The sequence below is a fragment of the Zootoca vivipara genome, chromosome 8 (assembly GCF_963506605.1).
Source record: "Zootoca vivipara chromosome 8, rZooViv1.1, whole genome shotgun sequence".
NCBI classification, from domain to species: domain Eukaryota; kingdom Metazoa; phylum Chordata; class Lepidosauria; order Squamata; family Lacertidae; genus Zootoca; species Zootoca vivipara.
Window position 1 is genome coordinate 6,739,813 of NC_083283.1, and position 10,832 is coordinate 6,750,644.

Genomic DNA, 10,832 nt, shown 5'->3' on the forward strand with positions numbered 1-10,832 from the left:
TATCTGTATTTATTATAATGGTTTGAGCAGGAAAGGAATAGGCGTGACCCCTTTTATTTAAAGGAATAAAAAGACGTCCCTTTTGCCATGTCATTTTGACTTTCAGAACCCATGCTGGGCCAATTTCCCTAAGTGCCTCTATAAAAGTTGACCCCAATCCCCCTCTGTTACATATCTCTAAAGCATCTTTAAGTCCTTGCTGATCCCATTTGCTTGGCACTCTGGTCTAAGCACACTTTGCACGAAGAGCTTCAGCAGAAGCTGTCACAGACCAAGATGCAAGAAGGCCCACGATTCAGAATGATAAAGCAACGAGCCAAACTCGAGCAACCTGGCCGCCTGGTAAGCACATCTGAGGACAAGGGAGCTGAATGTTTGGTACATCTTTTCTGCTTCAAAGAAGGAGATGGGATTTTTAGGGGCTGGTTTTGTGTTGTTTGCAAATGCCTGTCACTGTGCCTTCATAGATCAATGAAGCTTGATCTTCAGGGAAGGGTCACAGCTCAGTGTTAGAGTATCTGCTTTGTATGCAGGAGGTCACAGGCTCAATTCCCAACAGAAAGGGCTGGGAGAGAATCTAGTTTCATACAACCATGGAGTTGGCAGAGACCACAAGCATCATCTAGTCCAACCCCCTGCAATGTAAGAATCTTTTGACCAGCATGGGACTCAAACCCATGACCCTTAGATCAGGCATCCCCAAACTTCGGCCCTCCAGATGTTTTGGACTACAATTCCCATCTTCCCCGACCACTGGTCCTGTTAGCTAGGGATCATGGGAGTTGTAGGCCAAAACATCTGGAGGGCCGCAGTTTGGGGATGTCTGCCTTAGATTATGAATCTCATGCTGAGCTATCTTCTGGAGAGCTGCTACCAGTCTGTGTAGATGATATTGAGCTAGATGGATCAGTGGTTTGGCTCATTATAAGGCACTTCGCAATGTACCTGTGCATGTCATTTTTTTAAAAAAATGAAAAGCAGTTGCAGGAGAAGTGGCTTTCCCCCTTCTCAGGTTCCACATGCATGTTTCCTCTTATGACTCATGGTGGGCAGGATGCTAGGGGTGCGTGTTTGGATTTGGAGCATGGAATGGGTAAAGGATATCACACTCCCCAAATCTCTGTTGTCTTGCAATGCTGCTGTTCACCAGCGTTACATACACTGTGCAGTTAGCAAACACAATTCCTTGGGGGAAAGGGTGGAGAAACTCTGGCTGAGATGGAGGAGAAATCCATTTAGTACGCGTTTTAAATGTGAATTTTCCAAATGTGCATCCCAAACCAGCATATGAACTGAAATACAGCTTTCTGTTGAAATCCACACATGGATATTGGGGGGGGGGGACATACTCAACTGCATTCTGTTAGAGGTAAATGTTGAGCAAAATTGCATGTGAAAATACATATACTGTATTGGCAGCAGAGGTGGAAGGAAATGCCAGTTTTGGTTCTCTTAGTTTCTCATTTTTCCCATATTAAATTTAGTTCTCCAGATTTCTGCAGAACTGTACGTGTTTCCCCCCCTGTTTTAAATCCTCACGAAAACTCATCGGGATTCAGCTGAAAATTTCTCCTAATAAACATGTTATCTTTTTTTGCATGCAGTCTTGACTAATGTACATATTTTGGCAAGCAGGTTTTCCCAATTTAATGCATGTTATTTTCATTATCCTATATTCTAGTGTACGCTTGCCTCTGTCATGTGCTTTTTCGTAAGCATTGGTTGGCTGGAGAACAGCACCACAAAATTTGTTCTAAGTGTGAATTTTAGAAGGGCGGCTGTTTTCATATTGGTTTGGGAAGATGCGAAAGATTCACTTTTCAGTGCAAACCAAACCAAATTCCTACCCCTTCCCTAGTTAGGAGAAAGCTGCACAGAAATGCATGTGAATTTTGATGCTTGAGCGAGAGAATCCCAAACTGCAGCTTCTTCTGTCTCTAGATCCAACAGAGCCCTGGCATAAGTCCAAGACGTCGCTGCTCATGCGGTGGGCAATTCCCACTCCAACTGCAGCCTAGCATTTCATATGGTCCCCAAGACCATGGAGCAGCTTTCCAGCACTATTGGAGGCTGCAGAAGGAAGTGAGAAGAAGGGAAATCCCATTCCACAAGTGAAAGGCCTGCAGGCAGGTAGCTCCAGGCTTGAGTTGTCATCACAAACAAAGCATTCTTCCTGGTCCTGCTTTACATAGGAGAAAGCGGCATGAGGTTGACCCAGCAACAACTCCTTGGGCAGAAAGGGACAAGGATAGAAGATTAATTTAATGTTATTGATTTTATTATCTTGTTTCAAATTATTAGGTGCTTGCCACATAAGAAGTCTCCAAGTCCGTCTTTTGGGCTCTGTGATGATGATGATGATGATGATGATGATGATGATGATGATGATGATATTAATAATAGTAATTTATTATTTATACCCCACCCATTTGGCTGGTTTTCCCCAAGTGCTCTGGCCGACTTCCAACCGAATGTTAAAAACACAGTACAGCATTAAACATTAAAAACTTCCCTAAACAGGGCTGCCTTCAGATGTCTTTTAAAAATAAGATAGTTGCTTATTTCCTTGACATCTGATGGGAGGGCGTTCTACAGGGCGGGTGCCATTACCGAGAAGGCCATCTGCCTGGTTCCATGTAAGTTCACTTCTCGCAGGGAGGGAACCAGCAGAAGGCCCTTGGTGCTGGATCTCAGTGTCTGGGTAAAACTATGGGGGTGGAGACACTCCTTCAGGTATACTGGGACGAGGCCGTTTAGGGCTTTAAAGGTCAGCACCAACACTTTGAATTGTGCTCGAAAACACACTGGGAGTCAATGTAGGTCTTTCAGGACTGGTGTTATATGGTCTCGGCGGCCTCTCCTAGTCACCAGTCTAACTGTCACATTCTGGATTAATTGCAGTTTCCGAGTCACCTTCAAAGGTATCCCCACGTAGAGCGCATTGCAGTAGTCCATGCAGTGATCTTACGCGGGTCATGTGACTCGTGTGGGAGCACGGACGGGAAGACAGGCCTCCCAATTTTGGGACTGAACCTGTTGGAGGGTATGTGTGGTTCCCTTGCTACGAGAAGCCAAATTACAGGGAACCAGACAGAGGGCCTTCTCGGTAGTGGCACCCACCCTGTGGAATGCCCTCCCACTAGAGGTCAAAGAGAACAACAATTACCAGACCTTTAGAAGGCATCTCAAGGCAGCCCTGTTTAGGGAAGCTTTTAATGTTTGATGGATTTCTGTATTTTAATATTTTGTTGGAAGCTGCCCAGAGTGGCTGGGGGAACCCGGCCAGATGGGCAGGGTACAAATAAATAAATAAATAAATAAATAAATAAATAAATAAATAATTATACCCCACCCATCCGGCTGGGTTTCCCCAGCCACTCTGGGCAGCTTCCAACAGAAATATTAAAATACACTAATTTCTTAAAGATCAAAAGCTTCCCTAAACAGGGCTGCCTTCAGATGTCCTCTAAAAGTCTGGTCATTATTTTTCTTTTTGACATCTGGTGGGATATTATTATTATTATTATTATTATTATTATTATTATTATTATTATATAATGCTCAACGTTTAGTAATAGCAGCCCTGTAAAACACAAGGACCAAATAGAAACCACAACAGGAGATGATGCATTTTCAACCACATATTCTGGTTCACTGGACTGATGTGCTTAGGCATGCCAGTTTCTCTGGCTTGATATGCATGCTTCTTTTTTCTAACTCTGGTCAATGATTGTCACCTTGGAATTATAATTCATGTATACCTTCACATGGGAGCTTTTCTGATTTTTTTTGGGGGGGGGGCGCACAGGTGTACAGCCTTCTGAAGGAGGTTGGTCTGTATGGGCATGTTATTCATGCTCTGTTCAATTGATGGAAAATTGGATTATGCATGATAATCTGGGTTGGTGCCAAATATTATCGCTCAGCTCAGGTGGAAGCAGGAGGGCTGCAGCTCAGTGGTAAGGCATCTACTTTACACCCAGATGGTCCAAGTTAAAACTGGAAAGACTCTTGCCTGCAGACCTGCTGCCAGCCAGTGTAGACAATGCAGAGCTTGATGGACCAATGATTTGACTCATTGAGAAAGCCGCTTGCTATGCTACTATGGCTCTAATGGAGACTTGCATGAGATGGTATCTGCCAATTATTTTGATGTTGGATAATGTTTGCATGTAGAATTGGACTGCGTTTCAGAGAATTTCCCAGCATGGAAGTCTCTGCTTCTGCAGAGCAGTAGGGGTGGCATGAGACGTTGGCACTAGATCAACAGCTGGTAGAACATGAGTCTCTTAATCTTGTGGGTTTGAGCCCCACATTGGGCAAACGATTCCTGCATTGCAGGGCATTAAACTCAATGACCCTTGTGGTTCCTTCCAGCTCTGCAATTCTATGAATCATTATAACATTTATTTTGCCAGCTCTAATCTTTAACAGAAGGGCCACTAGCTGGAAGTATTTCAGGGACAAAGTTGTGAAGAAATAATAATACATTTGGAACAAAGCATCTGCCCATCTAGAGGTATATTCTGAAAAGTTGTTTTTGTTGCTATTTGTACACTATGATCAAACTTATCCTCCTGTTTCTCAAAATATTTCTTCCCCTGTGAAAAAAGCTTCTATTTTTTCCTGCTGCATTCTTAGGGTACTTTAGAATTTCAGTGGGGGTGGGATTGTTCTTACTTTATTGCTTATATTTATACTTATATCATTTCCTTCAAGAAGCTCAAGGGGGTGTACATGGTTATTTTCTTCCCCATTCTAACCTCACAACATCCCTGTGATATAGGTTAGGCGGAGAGACTATGAGAGGCCCAAAGTCATCCAATGAGCTTTATGACTTCCTGTGGAATTGAACCTTGGGTTGGTGTCCAACTAATTTGGATTTATGCTTGCACAATGGAACTCCCTCCTCCTCTTCTCACCCCATGTGCACCCCTCCCCAAATCTGCTCTGGGTCCTTGAGGGAACCCTCATAACAGATTTGGGTGTGTAGCACAAGCATTAACCCTTGCACTGATGGAACAAGTTAGTTGGCGACAGCCCTGGTCTCCCAGGTCTTCGTCCAACTCTCTGGCCTTTGCACTATACTGCTTTCCTTGTGAGACAAGGTGTGAGGTGGTCACGTGAGCTTATCTTTCCATTAAAAGTTTCTCCATATTTCCTGGTTGCCTGGACTTCCTAATCCCCCCAAAAGCTCCATAACAGCACAACATCTTTCCCTGAGCTTTAATTAATACATGGGTAGCTAGGAGGTTGGCTCCAAAAGCCTGAGGCAGGTGCTCCTCCTGAATTGTTTTTAACAGAAGTCTTTCCACTCACCTTATAATACTGGTTTCTTTAAGAAGAAGAAGCCTTAGCAACAGGACAATGCACAGCCACCAGGAGCACCACAGGCAACCTGTTAAACCTTACTGTACTTCCTTTGAGGATGTTGTGGGGTTTGCAGGAAAGGTGATCACCCAGGAAGGCTGCAGAGTGCAGGCCACGAAAGAGAAGATTTGTAGAATGAAAGAAAAGACATTTCTTGGTCACCTTGGCCCTCCATAAGGAGGGGCAGGGAAAACCTGCATCCTACTCTTTGACCTTTTATCTCTACATGGGTATTTTCAAAACAGAATTTATTTTCTCATTAACCAATAGACAGTAATCATGAAAAAGATGCAGGATAAATGTTTGGCACAATGCTAATTTCATACTGTAGATGTAATCGAGGTGATTCACACCCTGCTTTAAGGAGCACCTTATCTAAATTTTGAGTGTGTGGTGGTGGGTGGGGGACAGGAAAGTGAAAGGTATCAAGGCATGTCAAGAGGAACTGCGTGGTGAGGGATGGGGGTGAAGCAGAAGCCACGTTCTCTGTGTCTCAGGTGGCCAGTGCTCTGAAAGAGATTTTAGCACTACTAAGCGCTCAGCTGCTGCAGGTCATGGTCCCACAGTAATGTTATTAGTGGGGCAAAAGTCCCCTGATCTGCTGTCTTCTTTGAATCACTCCGCAGGGAATCCACTAGCAGCTAAGAATGGATGGATCTGTTAGTTTTGGTCTCTCTCCTTTCTTGTAAATTCAGTTCTACACATTGTCAATTTGCAAATCCGCATGAGAATCTACGAGACATTTATTTTTTTAAAAACATAATTTTTATTGATTTTACAAATTACAAAGAATGGTACATACATGAACACCTTTTCCACCTTCTTCCCATCCCCCTCCATGGGTCCTCCCCTGCCACAGAAGTATCCCACGCAGGTGAACAGTCAGAAGTGGTCCATTTTATGATTGGATTTCTGTCCTCCTCCCCCTCCCCTGCCCCCGAAGCCCCCCCCTGCCACCAGGGAGCTCCAGTGAACCAGGGCAGTACGCAGGAGTTCATCCATCCAACCATCTATTGTCATACCAAAAAAAAAAGAAAATACAAAAAGAGAAAAAGAGAAAAAAGAGAAGAAGAAAAAAGACAAAAAGGAAAAAAGACAAAAACAAAAAAAAAACAAAAATTCATCATAATTGTTAAATTCATAATTGTTAAACCATATTTTGTGGGCTTCCCCACCCTCCCCCCCTTCCCCGGTTTTCCTCCCTTATTTATCATCTTCAACAGTTTCATAGTTCATATTTTATAACATACACCTTTATATCTTATACCACTTTTAAACTAACTATTATCATTTTCGCCTAATGTCCAATCACTGAAAAATCAAACTCCCATTTTTTCTTCCCGTGCCTAATTTTTACCCCCTCTATAGGCCTCCATATTTTCACCTTTTTCCAGAATCAATTCACTTTTTAAACCTATAACTATTCCCAAACTAACCTTACACCCCCCGAGTACCGGCTCCACCCCACCAATCCAGCAAGTTCCATAGTCAGCAGTCCAGTTATAATCCTATTAACCCATCCTTACAGTCACAACTTCACTTTCCCTTCACCCCACCCCCTGTTTACAGTCTTTTGCCATCCAGGCCTCCATATCAGACCCCTGAGCTTCTTCTCTTCTCTGCTTAATTTTTCCTTCTTCCCTGTGGTCATTCTGGAGTTCCAGTAAATCCAATCGTGCCCCCCTCAAAGGGGAGGCACTCCATCCAACTTTTTGTAGAGTAAAATCATCATTTTTTTCGTGGTGGGCTTCATTGTGTGTTAAATCATCACAGTCCTCATCTTCATCTTTTCCTTCCAAATCACAATCACCATCCTTGTCATTCTCTCTCTCATCTTCTTCAATTTCAATAGCTTCATCCTCTATGAAATCATATTCTGCCATCACCATCTGGAATTGTTGCTGTAACTCTTGCCGTTGTGTCTCCTCTTGACATAGTTCTATTCTTGCTTCCCACATTAAGGTCAAAACAGTCCGCTGGAACTCAGGCGAATACCTTTTTGTTGACATAGTTCAATCCTGCCAAGGTCAAAACTTGTCACATGGGGTGGAATATGATCACAGTCTATTTTCTCGACTCCATTTTAACAAGCTGGCTGCATTCTTAAAAATAAAGTTCGAACTCACATTTCAAAAGCATATAGACCAAAAAAGAATTTCCAAAAAGTCCAGAGATAAAGATAGAAATAAAATTTAACTATAAATCCTGATCAGCTCACTGGGTTGTCTGGGCTGCCGGCTCCCGAGGAAAAGAAAGGTCTTTCTTAGTCTTAACCTCTTTCTGCAGGGCATTCACAACCACAGTCTCTCTCCCCTTTTACCCTGCATTTAGGGGAGATTCTCTTTGATGCCTTTGAGGAATCCTTTTAAGTTAAAATCTTCTGTTTACGGCTTCGGGTTTCTGTTTACTGTCTCTTATGTTACCGTAGGGGGGGGTGGCTTCCTCTTTTCCCCTCTCTCCCAGGTCCAAATTGTTGCCTTAATTTACATTCCAAAGAATCCAAATTACTCACAGTCTATTCATTTGCTGAATGTTCTTGGAAGAATTGGCCGCCTCCACTTCCCAGACTCGCAGCTTCGCGCTCTCAGAGCAGCAGTGTCAGCCTGTCCGCCGCGGTTCACCTCCTCGCTCTACGAGACATTTAGTGTGAATGAATTCCTCCTAATGATCACAGTTTGTATGCAGCTTGGGTTAATTTATACAATTTTGCAGGCACGTTTATTCAATACTAAGTATTTTTTGTATGTTATTTTAATTAAGATATGCATTTCAAAGCAAACTTTCCCCTAGGATGTGCATTTTTCTACACATTGGTTGGCAAGCTGCTTTGCAAAATTCAGAGAAACGTGAATTTTCAAATGATAGCTGTGTTTTGATTTGAGAAATGCAGAATTAGACACTTTCTTATTAATGTGCAAACAAAGTCCAATTTCTACCCCATCCTTACTAGTAATCGGGAGTCTAACAGCAAATAGCTATTTAGTTAATATCTCCTTCTCATTCTGTGCTCTTGGAAGCTCTACAAGAGCAAGCAGGTGTGCTGGTGTATATGTGTTCTTGGGTAGTTCTGGTGGCTTGTTCGAAGAGATACAAACCATTGACTTGCATGTAAGACAACGTCAACACTCCTTCCAGTATGGAGGAGAGCATTAATGCAATTTGTGCAGTGTACACAAGCACACTTATTGACTGAATTAGGCCTTGAACAATGAGTCATTAAGACAAGACAAAGCGTCTGCTGACTCAGGGCATACTGAGGACTTCAAACTAAGTTGGATTTAAACTTGGGATAAATTGCTCTCTGAGGTCAGCTTAACTTTGGATAAGCTGTAAGATTTTATCCATGAAGCTGTTTGCCCCCATTAGCTATCATGCTATCTTAACCTCAACACCTCACTACTTCACATGAAGGCAAGGAGATAAATGTTCCACTAATGTGCATGCAAGTTATTGACCACAAAATGGCTCATAGATGAATGTGTGAATTGCCTCCAGTGAAGAAGCTCTGTGCTTTGTCTGAGGTGTCAGATTTGGAACAGCTAATTCACACAAGCAAGAAACCTGTGGTTGTTGCGCAATAATCGAAAGAGCATGCATGTGCAAACAGGATCAATGCACTATATACAATGTTTACTGTGGCAACTCACTGGGTGGCACTGATGATATAACTTACAACAGTCTTGCAAAAGTAAATGCTTGGGCACACATTATACTTGTGGGAATAGTGTCTGATACAAATCAGCTGCCAAACCTATCATCTGTGCCACGTTTGCAGTACTATGCATACATTCAGAGACGAAGAGTATTTCACATATATGCACAGAGGCTGTTTTCTTAACAGTCTGCAAATACAAAGTGATCCCTGTACAAGAATTCTCCTTTACTTGTCACCATTTCCAAAGTGCATGGAAGAATTACAGCCAAATAGAGGAACCTACAAAGGAGTTGAATAGGGTTGCCAGACTCAATAGTGGACAGGACTTCTGTGCCTTTAATTGCCCTGCTCTCTTTTGAGTCTGGAAACCATAAAGAGAAACCAGCAGACCCTTTGCTTGGAAATTAAACAAAGGGTCTGCTGGTTTCTCTTTAAGGTTTCCAGACTCAAAAGAGAGCAGGGCAATTAAAGGCACAGAAGTCCTGTCCACTATTGAATCTGGCAACCCTAGAGTTGAATCAGAGTAGATGAACATTCAGAGAGACTCTAAACTAACATGTGCAGGAAGAGCAAAATGCTGTGCTTATAGCTCAAGAGAGGTTAAGTGAATTAGCACAAGGCTTCAGGAGGATTTAACTGGTAGGTAACAAGGGTGAGAAGCCACCTTGCTCGCTCATGTTGAAGACAGTGTCAAGCCTAAAACCAATTGTGGGGCTTGTACACTCATGTGGTTGGGAAGGGAAGAATTCATGCATCACACTAAACATCTACATATCCGTTGTTCTTTCAGGGTGCTCTGGCAGCTGATGAAAAGATGTTCAACTGCACAGTTAGTGAAGTTACTGTGATGAACCTGAAACCTGATAAGAAAACAACCATAATATTGCCCAGAAACAAGAAAGAGAAGGTTCTCAGATCTGCTAGCTTCCACCATTCTGCTCCCAACCTTGCAGACACTACAGTATGCAAAGAAGAGACAAAAATCCTTGCTGGAAAAGTCGCCAAAGATAGAGTTACTTTCCCCAAGCCATTTTATTCAGCAGATGCTCAAAGCATGGATAATCTTGCCATGAAAAGACCAGTGAGGTTGGCTCCGCTAGAGATCTCCTTGGAAGTTAAAGAAGCTCAGCTCAAGAAAATCATGAGTCTTCAGAGAGATTCCCAGTTGGCTGCATCCAAACTGGCTAGCATTGGCTCCATTGGCAGTGAGCCCCATGTCAAAAGGGTGAAGAATTTGGCCCAGGTTGAGGTGGAAAGCCTTCACATGGTCAAGCCGAATGAGAAGCCCACTTTAGAGAATCAAGATGGCATCCATTCATCAAGTTCTGACAACCCTTTGTGTGAGGTTCAGATCATCTTGCCAGCTGAGGGAAATGCCAAGCCTTCTAAAAAGCCTGCTGCTGAATGCTCCCCTATGCGATGCCGTAAGCCTTTAATTCCCAAGAACATGTGTGACATTCTCCAAACTCCCGATTTTCAAGAGGATGCCAAGATTCTAGACAACCCTTCTCAGCTGAATGGTAGGCCCCGTTTCAAATTAAAGCAGATGAAAGAGCAACAGGAGCGTTTAGGCAAGACCAAACCTTTGAAGGTCACAGGGACCGGCCTGGAGGAAGGGAAGGTCCAAACAGCTGGCCAACGAGCTCAGAAGACTCTTACCCATGCAAACAAGTTACTAGACAATGTAGCCAAAAAGCACAGGGGGAGAGGGGGAGAGCCTGATGAGATTGATGAGGACCTCCTTGCAATGCGACCAGCCTCACGAAGGATGGTGCTGGGAGATATTATTCTGGTGGATGAAGAGTAA

General features: G+C 43.2%; 1 protein-coding gene across 1 annotated transcript; it reads left to right on the top strand.

The window, feature by feature from the left end:
* The first annotated feature begins 300 nt into the window (after positions 1-300).
* LOC118090002 (uncharacterized) lies at positions 301-10,832 on the top strand. Its single transcript, XM_035125260.1, has 2 exons — positions 301-342; positions 9,816-10,832. Exons 1-2 carry the CDS (start codon positions 301-303, stop codon positions 10,830-10,832), a joined length of 1,059 nt encoding a protein of 352 aa, XP_034981151.1.